Consider the following 16185-nt stretch of genomic DNA (forward strand, 5'->3'; position numbering starts at 1 on the left):
AAAACTGGACCCATAATAAAAAATCTGAATACATGTTTAGATTCAGCATACCAAAGAACTATTAGAATTCGATATTTGTTAAAATCAAAATAATTTTTATTTTGGACACTTTGGGCCTTAATGCAGACACATTTGAAAACGGGACCGAAAATCCCAAATCTAAATACACGGTGAGACTTGGCATATCAAAGAACTCCAATAATTCAATTTTTGAATAAAGTTTAAATTTAGACTCTTTGAACCTCAATGTGGACCAATTTAAAAAAACTTAATAGATTCATAATACTTAAGAACCCCAAGAACTCAATTTTGGTTAAAATCAAACTAAGTTTAATTTAAGACCCTCTGGACCTTTATGTAATCCAATTTTGAAAACGGGACCAAAATTCAAATCTTGATACGCAGTTAGATTAGACATTTCAAAGAACCCCAAGTGTTAAATTTTTTGATTAAATCAAACAGTTTAATTTTGGACCCTTGGAACCTCAATGTAGACCAAATCCCGAACGGACCAAACATCAAAGAACTAACCGGTTAGAATCAGCATATATACGAACCCCAAGAATTTTCAATTTTTGTTGAAATCAAACAAAGTTTAATTTTTTGACCCCGATTTGGACCATCTTGAAAACTTGGCCCATAATCAAAAATCAAAAATCTAAATACACTTTAAGATTCAGAATATTAAAAAAAATGAGAATTGACTTTTTGTTCAAATCAAACTAAGTTTTATTTTAAACCCTTTGGACCTTAAAGCAGACCAATTTATAGACGGAACCAAAATTAGAAAATATAATTACACATTGCAAACTGTTTTTATTATCCACATTTGTATTTTAATTTCATTTTGTACATCTTACAACTGTGTTTTTAACTTTTTGATTGATTCATTGTTCCATGCTTGACATTCATAGTCAAATATTTAATGCATAGTTGGGAAGATCTCTGTTAAGTTCAGTGGTTAAAAAAAAACATGATGAACATATATACTGATGAGGAATGTTTAAGTATTTGAAGGAGTTATAAAGGTTATCTAAAGCATATTTTTAAATCCTAAAATTAAATGATCTTGGGGGAAAAATAAAATTCTAGTGTTATGTAGATAGAGAAAGATGTGGTGTGAGTGCTAATGAGACAACTCTCCATCTAAATAACAATTTTTAAAAAGCACACCATTATAGTTCAATGTACAGCCTTCAACACGGAGCCTTGGCTCACACCGAACAAAAAGCTATAAAGGGCCTCAAAATTACTAGTATAAAACAATTCAGACGGGATAACCAACAGTCTAGTGTTTTGTACCTGTTTTGTTCCTGGAATGTTCATTTATCACATTAACTATATCACTATGACCTCTTTCAAAAGCAATAATGACAGCTGACTTGCCTTCATTGTTACATTTATCATAATCTGCTCCTTTATCTAACAACATTCTCACTATTTCTATATGTCCCTCCACACAAGCACTCAATACAGGTGACAGTCCATCATTGTCACATTTATTATAATCTGCTCCTATGTCTAACAACATTCTCACTATTTCTGTATGTCCATTTCTACAAGCACTCTTTACAGGTGACCAACCATCATTGTCACATTTATTATAATCTGCTCCTATGTCTAACAACATTCTTACTATTTCTGTATGTCCGTTTCTACAAGCACTCATTACAGGTGACCAACCATCATCGTTACATTTATCATAATCTGCTCCTATGTCTAACAACATTCTTACTATTTCTATATGTCCACATCTACAAACACTCATTACAGGTGACCAACCATCATCGTTACATTTATTATAATCTGCTCCTATGTCTAACAACATTCTTACTATTTCTGTATGTCCGTTTCTACAAGCACTCATTACAGGTGACCAACTATCATCGTTACATTTATCATAATCTGCTCCTATGTCTAACAACATTCTTACTATTTCTGTATGTCCGTTTCTACAAGCACTCATTACAGGTGACCAACTATCATCGTTACATTTATCATAATCTGCTCCTATGTCTAACAACATTCTTACTATTTCTATATGTCCACATCTACAAGCACTCATTACAGGTGACCAACCATCATCGTTACATTTTTCATAATCTGCTCCCATGTCTAACAACATCCTCAGTGTTTCTGTTTGACCCGCAATACAAGCCAACATTACAGGTGACCAACCTTCCTTTATACATTGATTATAATCTGCTCCTATGTCTAACAGCATCCTCACTATTTCTGTATGTCCATATCTACAAGCACTCATTACAGGTGACAAACCATTATTGTCACATTTATTATAATCTGCTCCTATGTCTAACAACATTCTTACTATTTCTGTATGTCCATATCTACAAGCACTCATTACAGGTGACCAACCATTATTGTTACATTTATTATAATCTGCTCCTATGTCTAACAACATTCTCACTATTTCTGTATGTCCATGTCTACAAGCACTCATTACAGGTGACCAACCATTATTGTTACATTTATTATAATCTGCTCCTATGTCTAACAGCATCCTCACTATTTCTGTATGTCCATATCTACAAGCACTCATTACAGGTGACCAACCATTATTGTCATATTTATTATAATCTGCTCCTATGTCTAACAACATTCTTACTATTTCTGTATGTCCATATCTACAAGCACTCATTACAGGTGACCAACCATTATTTTTACATTTATTATAATCTGCTCCTATGTCTAACAACATTCTCACTATTTCTGTATGTCCATATCTACAAGCACTCTTTACAGGTGACCAACCATCATTGTCACATTTATTATAATCTGCTCCTATGTCTAACAACATTCTCACTATTTCTGTATGTCCATTTCTACAAGCAATATTTACAGGTGACCAACCATCATTGTCACATTTATTATAATCTGCTCCTATGTCTAACAACATTCTCACTATTTCTGTATGTCCATAATTACAAGCACTCTTTACAGGTGACCAACCATCATTGTCACATTTATTATAATCTGCTCCTATGTCTAACAACATTCTCACTATTTCTGTATGTCCATATCTACACGCACTGTTTACAGGTGACCAACCATCATTGTCACATTTATTATAATCTGCTCCTATGTCTAACAACATTCTCACTATTTCTGTATGTCCATATCTACACGCACTGTTTACAGGTGACCAACCATCATTGTCACATTTATTATAATCTGCTCCTATGTCTAACAACATTCTCACTATTTCTGTATGTCCATATCTACAAGCACTGTTTACAGGTGACCAACCATCATTGTCACATTTATTATAATCTGCTCCTATGTCTAACAACATCTTTACTATTTCTGCCCAACCGTCTTGAGCAGCTATATATAGCGGTGATGTCTCATCACTACTGCATTGATTTACATCAACACCATTATTAATACACCAATTAATCATGTGAATGTCACCATCAAAACATGACAGAAACAGAGCAGTATCATTGTTATATACATCACAGGTGAGTGCTAATTGTGTCTGGTAAGATACATCCAGTTTATTCAAAACACATAGAAATCTCTGTCTGAAGTGAGGAATGTTCATATTTATGTTACAAAACACATCATTTACTTTGCCTTTTGACCAGTCATCAATCATTCTTTCCATGTACATGTCATGATACTTAGGAGGTACAATTGTTATAAACTGATCAACATTGTTTTGTTTATCTAACAAAAATCTTTCCATGATCAAACAACTATCTGCATTCTTTATCAAGCAGCTGATTATTTTCTGTCCAAAGTAATACACCAGAAAGTCGAATATTTTATCATGTATAGTTTTGTATGTGTTTTGTTCCTTTTTTAGAAATGTATGTGTAAGTGAGTTTAGTTCATCCTGTAAAGTAAGCCTTGATGTCCCTCTATCCAGTTTACATGCCTCACACGTGTCCTCAATCATAGATCTTGTTTCTTTGTTCATATCCTCTGTTAATATCTCTTCATTCAGATTGTTGTTAAATATGACACATAGAGCCAAAGCACAGTATTTACTAGAAAATCCTTTTTTCTGTAGTTTGTCAATCTCTGCTTCATAAACTGTAAATGGGCTCTGGAAAAATTCTTTGATATTAAGTGCAGGATTTTCATGATACAATTTACATAAAAGAGGGAAACAATCATATAAATCATAATAATCTAAAATCTCAGGAGCTTTAGTTTTCAGATATAACCCAGCTATTGACTCCTTTTCAGCTTTTGTCAAGCACATGTTATCTGATAAAATGTTGCAAACACATGATTTGAAAACTGATAAAGATTCAAATTTGTCATCCTGATACACTTGTAATCGACACGCTGCTATTATCTTAGCATGTGTATTCGAAAGGATATTTTTTACTCGCTCCATGACTGGTTCCCAAAGTTTTATGTCGGTCTGGTTTAAAGAAAAGTTTCCGCATAAATCATCAATAACAAACAATGTTTTCTGATTTGGATTATAAAACTTAACAATGTCACCTGGATCTGTAACTGGTAGTACATCGTACCCTTCGTTTGTCATTTGTAAAGACACATGTCGGAGTATTGCCGTCTTACCAACACCAGAACTAGCAGCAATAGTCACACAACTGTTCTCCTTTATACATTTCAGTACATGTTTTGTAGCTTCTGTTGTTATAAACATCTGGTCATTATCCTTCCACTCCATAAGAATCTGACTAATTTGTGCTGAAATATAAATAAATTAATTACTTTCCTTATTCAGATTAGTCTGCAGTTCATATGCTTTTTGCAGTTTAAAGCAATTTATTCAGTGCAAATACTTAAACTGTTTTATGCGCAAATTCTCCTTACCTAAGGGTATAAATCATTTTTTTTTTCTAATATAGGATTTCGCTATATTTTTTTATAAATGAAGTTTATCATATACTTAACAGAAAAATGAAATAAAAAAATGGGGTCACCTTTCATTTTACTCACAATCTGCTTCTGGAAGAAGCATACATTTTTGTTAATGTCCTTTTTTTTCTGTTGAGCTAATAGGAGAAATAGAGGTAATATCAAAATAAAAAAATAACTTAATTACAGAAATCGCTTAAATTTTTACAATTATTTAGTTTATGTTCAGCTTATTTGAAAACAATAATAAAAAATATAGGTCACCGATGAGTTAAAAAAGATATTTCAAATTTCATGCCAAAAAATGGCATTTTTGCACCAAAGGCAGATAATTGCGAGCTTTTTCAATGATATAAACTTTTTGAAAGTCATCTGGGGCCAAACCGAATCGGTTTTTTTGGATTGATTTCTGTACCATATAATAAAGTAATAAATTATAGTGTTATAAATAAAATTTGTAATGAAAAAATAAAGGTTTAATTTTTTGCTGAAATTTTTGTACCCACGAGCCACCTTAATTCCAAATTGTGTTGGTCTTTTTTTCTGATGTTGTTTGTTTGCTGTATCTTGAACCTGTACTCCACTTCTTTTGTTTAATTTTGTTTAGTTAATAACATATTCTGTTTAGTGAAAGAGATTTGAATGTCTTCTTGGTATCTTCCGTCTCTTTTATACCGAACTTTAAACAAGGCTTATTATGATGACAGTGATTTTTGTAAAAGTTTACGGACGACGGACGACAGATTTTGTTTAGTTAATAACAGATTCTGTTTAATGAAAGAGATTTGAATGTCTTCTTGGTATCTTCCGTCTCTTTTATACCGAACTTTAAACAAGGCTTATTATGATGACAGTGATTTTTGTAAAAGTTTACGGACGACGGACGACAGATTTTGTTTAGTTAATAACAGATTCTGTTTAATGAAAGAGATTTGAATGTCTTCTTGGTATCTTCCGTCTCTTTTATCCCGAACTTTAAACAAGGCTTATTATGATGACAGTGATTTTTGTAAAAGTTTACGGACGACGGACGACAGATTTTGTTTAGTTAATAACAGATTCTGTTTAATGAAAGAGATTTGAATGTCCTCTTGGTATCTTCCGTCTCTTTTATCCCGAACTTTAAACAAGGATTATTATGATGACAATGATAAACATACTGAGATGTCTTGTCTAATAAATATATATAATTTGTGTTAAAAGTCATCACGATAAAAGTATAATATAAATCTTTACTTTATAAATGAGCCAGAGATAAACGGACATGTTACTTATTATGAGTGAGAAATTCATATGAAACCTAAACAAAGATTATGCAATACAATTTTCTGCTATTTTCAAAAGAAATGAATGTTTGATACCTGGAATGAATTTAACATAATGTAACTATTTTTTTTTACAAAAATTATAACCCCAAAAGAATTGGTAAAACATGTTAACCCTTGCAACATGAGGAGTGCCACATGTGGAAAAGGGATCTGATATCCCATCAAGAGCACCTGCTCTCACCCCTCAATTTTTTCATGCTGCTTGTTGGTTGTTTTTTTGCCATGGTGATGTGAATTTTTATTATGATTATGAGTTTCAAAGTCCCTCTTTTTTTACTGGTTCTATAAACCAAATACAGCTCATAAAGTGATTATCTAGCCTTGCCCTTTGTTTTTCATGATAATATATAAAGTGTATGACCTTGACCTTTCAGATACAAATTCCAAAATTATTTGCGATACATTTTCTTAAAACAAAAATATCATTAAAGGTTATCAAAATGCCATTGTAGTTAAATCGTTGAATGTCTTTTTTATTAGTATTGTTCTGATGGTTAAATACATAATTAAACATATATTGCTATCCATTTTTTAAAGAGTATGGCCCGACATTTTATTTGACAAGGCAAAGCTTGGCTCAGACTGCTTGTGATGTTTTCAAATTTATTAGTAGTATTGTTATTAGTATTTTTCTTTCTTTGAAAACATGGTTTATATATTAGTTGAAATTCGGATTTGAATTAGCCTTCAGTATTAAAAACTATTGACACAGAGATATGTCTCATGTTTTGTAACTTTGATGGTGAAATGAAATTGTTGAAATTAATGACACCCTAGTAGATTTCGAAAAAGAACAGGTTAATGCCGCTACAGGGCAGCACTTGCAACCGCAACGTTAAAAGTGATTAATATAAGTTACATTAACTTGTTTCCCAATCCACTATAAATAAATATGTAAACTAAATTAAACTATACTGGTAATATTTAAACATGTTAACCCTGCAAATTATTCAAGGTTAATGAACCATGACTGAAGGTGCAGGGTCAATAGAAATGAGATTTGTCAATACTAATAAATCTGCATACTTAATAATGTAATATCATTTACCTTCCTCTAAGGAAGTAAACATTTAACTTCAAGGTGGGGCATTATTGGTTTTTTTTTCAGTGCCAGATAATTGTTTTTTTAGTGTTTTGATTTACTCCTTTTTGGAGACTTAAGGGTAAGGGATTTACTCCTTTTTGAAGACTAAAGGGTAAGGGATTTACTCCTTTTTGAAGATTAAAGAGTAAGGGATTTACTCCTTTTTGAATACTAAAGGGTAAGGGATTTACTTCTTTTTGAAGACTAAAGGGTAAGGGATTTACTTCTTTTTGAAGACTAAAGGGTGAGGGATTTACTCCTTTTTGAAGACTAAAGGGTAAGGGATTTACTCCTTTTTGAAGACTACAGGGTAAGAGATTTACTCCTTTTTGAAGACTAAAGGGTGAGGGATTTACTCCTTTTTGAAGACTAAAGGGTAAGAGATTTACTCTTTTTTGAAGACTAAAGGGTAAGAGATTTACTCCTTTTTGAAGACTAAAGGGTGAGGGATTTACCTTTTTCTGAAGATTAAAGGGTAAGGGATTTACTCCTTTTTGAAGACTAAAGGGTAAGAGATTTACTCCTTTTTGAAGATTAAAGGGTAAGGGATTTACTCCTTTTTGAAGACTAAAGGGTAAGAGATTTACTCCTTTTTGAAGACTAAAGGGTAAGGGATTTACTTCTTTTTGAAGACTAAAGGGTAAGGTATTTACTCCTTTCTGAAGATTAAAGGGTAAGGGATTTACTCCTTTTTGAAGACTAAAGGGTAAGGGATTTACTCCTTTTTGAAGACTAAAGGTTAGTGATTTACTCCTTTTGAAGACTAGAGGGTAAGAGATTTACTCCTTTTTGAAAACTAAAGGGTGAGGGATTTACTCCTTTTTGAAGACTAAAGGGTAAGAGATTTACTCGGTTTTTTGAAGACTAAAGGGTAAGGGATTTACTCCTTTTTGAAGACTACAGGGTAAGAGATTTACTCCTTTTTGAAGACTAAAGGGTGAGGGATTTACTCCTTTTTGAAGACTAAAGGGTAAGAGATTTACTCCTTTTTGAAGACTAAAGGGTAAGGGATTTACTCCTTTCTGAATATTAAAGGGTAAGGGATTTACTCTTTTTTTGAAGACTAAAGGGTAAGAGATTTACTCTTTTTTTGAAGACTAAAGGGTAAGGGATTTACTCCTTTTTGAAGACTAAAGGGTAAGAGATTTACTCTTTTTTTGAAGACTAAAGGGTAAGGGATTTACTCTTTTTTGAAGACTAAAGGGTAAGGGATTTACTCCTTTTTGAAGACTACAGGGTAAGAGATTTACTCCTTTTTGAAGACTAAAGGGTGAGGGATTTACTCCTTTTTGAAGACTAAAGGGTAAGGGATTTACTCCTTTTTGAAGACTACAGGGTGAGGGATTTACTCCTTTTTGAAGACTAAAGGGTAAGAGATTTACTCTTTTTTGGTGACTAAAGGGTAAGGGATTTACTCCTTTTTGAAGACTAAAGGGTGAGGGATTTACTCCTTTTTGAAGACTAAAGAGTAATGGATTTACTCCCTTTTGAAGACTAAAGGGTAAGGGATTTACTCCTTTTTGAAGACTAAAGGGTAAGGGATTTACTCCTTTTTGAAGACTAAAGGGTAAGGTATTTACTCCTTTCTGAAGACTAAAGGGTAAGGGATTTACTCCTTTTTCAAGATTAAAGGGTAAGGGATTTACTCCTTTTTGAAGACATAAGAGTAAGGTATTTACTCTTTTTTGGTGACTAAAGGGTGAGGGATTTACTCCTTTTTGAAGACTAAAGGGTAAGGGATTTACTCCTTTTTGAAGACTAAAGGGTGAGGGATTTACTCCTTTCTGAAGATTAAAGGGTAAGGGATTTACTCCTTTTTGAAGACTAAAAGGTAAGGGATTTACTCCTTTTTGAAGACTAAAGGGTAAGGAATTTACTCCTTTCTGAAGACTAAAGGGTGAGGGATTTACTCCTTTCTGAAGATTAAAGGGTAAGGGATTTACTCCTTTTTGAAGACTAAAGGGTAAGGGATTTACTCCTTTCTGAAGATTAAAGGGTAAGGGATTTACTCCTTTTTGATGACTGAAGGGTAAGGGATTTACTTCTTTTTGAAGACTAAAGGGTAAGGGATTTACTCCTTTCTGAAGATTAAAGGGTAAAGGATTTACTCCTTTTTTAAGACTTAAGTTGAAGGGATTTACCCATTTTTGAAGATCAAAAGGTAAGGAATTTACTCCTTTTTGAAGAATAAAGGGTGAGGGATTTACTTCTTTTGAAGACTAAAGGGTAAGGGATTTACTCCTTTTTGAAGACTAAAGGGTAAGGGATTTACTCCTTTTTGAAGACTACAGGGTAAGAGATTTACTCCTTTTTGAAGACTAAAGGGTAAGGGATTTACTCCTTTTTGAAGACTAAAGGGTAAGAGATTTACTCCTTTTTGATGACTGAAGGGTAAGGGATTTACTCCTTTTTGATGACTGAAGGGTAAGGGATTTACTTCTTTTTGAAGATTTAAGGGTAAGGGTTTTACTCTTTGTTGAAGATTACATGGTATGGGATTAACTCCTTGTTGTAGGCTATAGGTGACCTATAGTTGTTAATTTCTGTATCATTTTGGTCATAGGATAAGCGATTTACTCCTAGTTGAGACTATAGGGTAAGGGATTTACTCCTTTTCAAAGACTATACAGTATGGGATTTTCTCTTTGTTCAAGACAATACAGTGACCAGTAGTTGTTGCACAAATTATATTCCCTATCTTATTCATTTACAATAACACCTCATATTCTTATTTTCATATTACTATGCAGGATATTCAAATATAGTATCATCATCTGATGAGTGGAACTAAATTGTATTCAAAGAATGGAACTGGCTCTATAGCCGCCGTCATGTAAAATTGGCACTGTGATTTTTGTCGATTTTTTAAAATATATCAGCCGCATTCACTCGAGATGATGTTTTTCCATTAGCGGAAGAAAAATTCTTTCCGAATATCCACTACTGTCCTACATTTTATTGTGTTTGCACTGTATAATCTTGACCTTCACATTTTTCCAGATTAATTACATTGTAAAACCGCCATCTCGGTTTCTATGAGGATCCCTTATTCATGTGGTGGAGAGCCTAATATTGAAACAACATTACTTCCCTTGATAATGGACTGTGAGAAATTTACATGTAAATATTACTGTTGATATAAATTATTGATAAAAATGATTGTTTTACATGTCATAATATCTATCTACTTCTTGTGCTTTAATTTGTTGAATATATTCACAGATTTTGATAAATTTGCAACTGATTATTTACTTATATATATAGCTTTTCTATTCATCTTGCTATTGTTAAATAAGATCTGAGATTAATATTTGTTAAATTGCTTAATCATTTAGAGAGCCACAGTCTTCCTATAGAAACTTTTAATGTCGGTGCAATTGTTAAAATGCAACTCAATTCTGTTTTAAAACAGTCTACATAAGGCTTTTAATATAGAAAGTTTGCTGGTCTTGCACAGACCTCACCACTTGCTGAAAGACGACATTGTTACATATAGAACAAAATGTCTATCTTCAGTCTTGCTGGTCTTGCACAGACCTCACCATATTTTGGCACTCTTATGTGAGTTTTAACTTATTTACATTTGAATACTTTATTTTTTACAATATTGTTGATATTTGCTAAATTGTAATTTATTAATAAACTATGAAAACTTGCTAGTGTTGAGTATTACAAAATTAGATATGAAGGATCAGAGACTCAGGATTCCGATACCTACTCTTTATACAAACAGGGGTAAAAAGTTGACACAGAAAATACGCAACTTAAAAAACCCTCCGGTTACATTTACATAACATTCGTTACTCTCTGGTAGCATCCTTGTCATTGATGTGATACAATTTCCAGCGCTTTTTGCCTTTAAACAATAAAGATGATGAAAAGCTCTGAGAGAACCGAGAAAATAGACAGCATGTGGAACTCCACAGCAACACTTCCGGTAATAACAACGTCGGAGTCCACCATATAAAAAAATCTTGGATTATGTGAAGGTCAGGGTTATACAGTGCAAACTCAATAAAAGGTAGGACAGTAGTTGATTTTTGTAATGATATTTGATTCCGCTAATTGAAAAACGTTATTTTGAATGAATGAACCAAAACATGGTACCAGTTTTAAGTGACGGTGACTATAGAAAGTAAATTATGTCTTCCTAAAGTAATTAAACAGACGTCATATACGAGCTATTTTAGGTTTTTAGTGAATATAGGCTTATGTTAAGTACATTTTGGCTAAATTAACATAAAAAAATGTTAAGCACAAGCATTGACTGGTATATTTTTTTCCCGTTAAAAGATCAAGCAAAATATATTTATTACTGCAATATCACACAGATGAAAACTGTCTGGAAAGTTTAAACTAAGTACTGTCTATAGATTAAAAATTAACACATTTAAACCATAGGCTCTCAAGAGATTGTGTCGTTCACCTGACTCTACTTGGGTTTTTCATATAAAAAAAAATCATAACAGATACTTAAAAAATGATTGAATCCAACTTAGGTTTAATATTGGCCCAATAATGTAATACTAAATCATTGTGGCCAGCTTGAACAGTAAATCAGCAACAAAGTAGCAACACTTCAGCAGCACCTCATAAGGAACATTTATGACATGTTTAGTTTCAGTCCAAGCAGTAGTTCTCTAAAAGAAGACATTTGTATGTATTTCCAATAGGGTCCTATGTTAAACTTATTCCTTCCCTGGCTGCCATCTTGGCTGATGTATCAGCAACAAAGTAGCAAAACTTCATGAGCACCTCATAAGGAGCATTTATGCTATGTTTGGTTTCATTCCATTCAGTGGTTCTCTAAAAAAAGACATTTGTATGTATTTCCCATAGGGTCCTATGTTAAACTAAGTCCTCCGCTGGCGGCCATCTTGGATGATGGATCGGCTACAAAGAAGCAACACTTGGTCAGCACCTCATAAGGAACATTCCTGCCATATTTGGTTTCATTCTATTCAGTTGTTATCTAGAAGAAGTTCAAAATGTAAAAAAAGTTAACGACGACGACAACGGACAACGGACGACGACGGATCATTTAACGAACGAAGGACAAATGAAAATAGCTCACTTGGACCTACAGGCCAGGTGAACTAAAAATCAGAAATTTTAAGCTTGAAACATATTTGATTTTAGAAGCAATTTGGCAAAAAAAGCACCTTCTACAATTTTTTGGATTATTCAATATTTACCCCTTATATTCCAAGGTACTGTATCTTCTTGAGATGTCTTCAACTTTTTCACTTTTTTTGTCAAAGCTTTCTTTGCTCTCTTCAAGCCCTTCACTGACTTGTTCAACCTCTCATACGACTTTTTCAATTCCATTATTTCACCATTTGAACGTTTAATGTCCAGCATTATTTCCTGATTTGTCTGGTCTAGTATCTTAACCTTCAGGTCATCACACTCCAGTTTCATTGGTTGTCCGCCTAATCGGCTGATAGCCTGAAAAAGAACAAAGAACAAGGAGTCTTCATAAAAAAAAACAAGTTGGATTGTGATTAAAAATATCTAAATCTTAAAATCTAAATACATAGTAAGAATCAGCATATTAATGAAATATAAGAAGATGTGGTATAAGTGCCAATAAGACAGCTCTCAATCCAAGTCACAATTTGTAAAAGTAAACTATTATAGGTAAAAGTACGGTCTTCAACACGGAGCCACAACCCCAAAATTCAATCCCAAACTTTCTTTAAATGTATGGATTCATGTTGTAAATTTTCATAGAGATCCATATTCTTATTCACAATTGATTGTCACGAAACAAAACAAAAATACAAGTTTTCACCCTTTTGTTTTACCCTTAATTGTTTAACATCTAAGACAATAACCCCCAAATCAATCGCAACATTTTTTTGTATGGAACAATGACAACAAAGACAATGTCATACAATTTTTCCAATGCAAAAACTATTGCAGTTGCAAAAAAAGTGACTTGCAACAATTGCTGCTTATAATAAAAAATGGAAACCATAGAGCAGACAAAAGCCGAAGGCCACCAATGGGTCTTCAATGCAGTGAGAAACTCCCGCACCGGAGGCGTCCTTGTAGTTTACATTGTTGGTTTATTAAGTCAAATCAGCTGGACGAAATGGCATTCTTAACTATGAAATTTGAATTGACATAAGTCAATGGTACATGAGGACGCCCAAGAGAATGGGTTAGATTCTTTTTAGATAGTTTAGATGTTAAACTTTAAAGAAAAAATTAAAGTTGAGATAAACATGTATAAGAGAAAAAGAAATTCAACACTTCTCCAATACGGTTTTGTAATAAATATAGTTTAATGTTTTCATATAAAAGTAAATTCTTAGCCGTTTTGTAAAAATATTCAGAATTGAATTAGTTTCTTATGGTTTCTGATTTGAAATACATGTACACTGCATTCAAGAACTAAAGAGATAATAAAAATGCTGATACCAATTCGTTAATTTCCATTCGTTTGATGTGTTTGAGCTTTTGGTTTGGCCATTTGATCAGGGACTTTCTGTTTTGAATTTTCCTTGGAGTTCAGTATTAGTGTTATTTTACTTTTAACATATAGTGATTTCGAATGTGAGGAAAATCACCTTCAAAGACTGCCAGATGGTCCATGCCAACGATTGATATTTCCATGTCATTTATAAATGCATACCTTTCAGTGTCAGGCTTATTGGTGAAATTATTCTTACTGTATAGTTTGTATCCATGGTAACATTTTATTTACAATGAACTTACGTTAGTTACAGTATCCCATGCTGTTGTGAATGTAGAACAGTCTACTTTTCCCTCTTCCAGGTGAACAAGGAAGTTCCTGTAATATTTAATCCTGGCCAAATCTGAAGAAGGTGTGGTTTCATTATCAGATGGTAACCTGTCAAATCCACCATGAGGAGGACTGATATTGGTCAGGTGTCTGAGTAACGTTATTATTAGAGTAACGTCAAATGCTTTAGAATCAGGAACATCTAAAAATAAAATATATAAGATCATCAAATCGTTGAAGATTTAAGACAAATTAATAACCTTTATTTATCCTAAGAAAAAGATGGAAGATCACAGACACTTGATCATCTTTTCTATAAATAAACCCTATGTTATAAAAGTAAGATGGAATGTCTCAGAACTTGACCATTTTTATGAATAACCTGTATGCAGGAACTTCTCAGGAAGAAAGATAAGAAGTTAGGGATGTCCTACTCTACTTTCCGCTATATAGATGATGTTCTCTCTTGTTGTCTCTTTTTTCCATCCCTATTTCCATTCTCAATTTTATCTTTCACTAAATAATTCAAAACTTGGTGACTATGTGGAACGCATCTTTCCCATCGAACTAAAGATAAAGGATACTACATATACAGTTAAGTCGGCCTCATATCTAGACTTACATCTCAAAATTGACAATGAGGGTCGGTTGAAAACAAAACTTTACGACAAAAGAGATGATTTCAGCTTTCCAATTATGAACTTTCCATTTCTAAGCAGGAAAATTCCAGCAGCACCTGCATACGGGGTATATATCTCCTAATTGATACGATATCCCGTGCTTGCATTGCCTATCATGGTTTTCTTGATAGAGGTTGCTGTTCACAAGGAAGCTATTAAACTAAAAGTTCCAAATGGTAAAGTTGAAATCATCCCTTCGTAAATTTTACAGACGCAATCACCAGTTGGTTGACCGTTATGGAATAATTATATCGGATATGTTCCTTACGTTGTAACTACAATCCCTTTCCCTATCATGAATGTGACATACCAAATTATACTTTTTACCGGATTTGTTATCACAAAAGCAACACGACGGTTGTCACATTTAGAGCAGGATCTGCTTACCCTTCCGGAGCACCCGAGATCACCCCTTGTTATTTGTGGGGTGATTGTTGTTTATTCTTTAGTTTTCTATGTTGTGTCATGTGTACTTTTGTTTGTCTTTAACATTTTTAACCATGGCGTTGTCAGTTTTTTTTCGATTTATGAGTTTTACTGTCTCTCTGTTATCTTTCGTCACCCTCTTTATTTATCCTGAATGTAAAATAAAGGCAACAGTAGTATACCGCTGTTCAAAACTCATAAATCCATGGACAAAAAAACAAAATCGGGGTAACCAAAACTGAGCGAAACGCATTAAATATAAGAGGAGAACAACGACACAACACCGAAACGCAACACACACAGAAACAGACCAATCATCAGACAAAACACCACAAGAATAACAAATGTAACATGAAAACCAAATACATGAATTTGGGATAGACAAGTACCGTGCCACGTCTTATCTTAATATCTCAAAAATAAGAGAAAACACAAACGACTCAACGTTAAAATGCAACACAAAGAGAAACAAACAATATTATAACAATGACCATCTTCCTGACTTGGTACAGGACACTTTTAAAGGGGAATAAAAGTGGTGGGTTGAACCTGGTTTTAAGGCATGCCAAACCTCGCACTTTAATGGCAAAGTAAAATATAACATTGAAATGACAACATAATATTACAGGACTACAATACAAATAAATAGGAGAACATATTAGACACAGAAAAAGCATCAGGTTTAAAATTCAATACGCCAAAAACGCGCCTTGCCCACACAAGACTCACCAGTGACGCCCAGATATAAAAGATCGAAAGTGAAAAAAGTACAAAGTTGTACAGCACTGAAGATCAAAAGTTGAAAAGGTTTCGCAAAATACGGCATTGTTTTTATGCCCGGGATAAGAACATTCTTATTATATAGAACAATTCATGCTATTGCAAACAGTAAATTTTATCAAATGAATATGAAAGAGATATACACAAAGAAACTAAAGTATTAACTAATTACAGAAAACTAAACCTGAATACATAACGCCTAGATATAAAAGATCGAACGTGAAAAAGGTACAAAGTTGTACAGCACTGAAGATCAAAAGTTGAAAAGGTTTTGAC

At 33.1% G+C, this 16185-nt stretch overlaps 1 protein-coding gene across 1 annotated transcript; it reads right to left on the minus strand.

Annotated features, from left to right (window-relative positions):
- Positions 1-268: 268 nt before the first annotated feature.
- On the minus strand, positions 269-14219 carry LOC134726737 (ankyrin repeat domain-containing protein 50-like). Its single transcript, XM_063591155.1, has 3 exons — positions 13996-14219; positions 12468-12720; positions 269-4689 (listed from the first exon to the last, which is right to left on the minus strand). Exons 2-3 carry the CDS (start codon positions 12691-12693, stop codon positions 1289-1291), a joined length of 3627 nt encoding a protein of 1208 aa, XP_063447225.1. The 5' UTR covers positions 12694-12720; positions 13996-14219; the 3' UTR covers positions 269-1288.
- Positions 14220-16185: the final 1966 nt, after the last annotated feature.

Source organism: Mytilus trossulus, chromosome 7, assembly GCF_036588685.1.
Source record: "Mytilus trossulus isolate FHL-02 chromosome 7, PNRI_Mtr1.1.1.hap1, whole genome shotgun sequence".
Taxonomy (NCBI): domain Eukaryota; kingdom Metazoa; phylum Mollusca; class Bivalvia; order Mytilida; family Mytilidae; genus Mytilus; species Mytilus trossulus.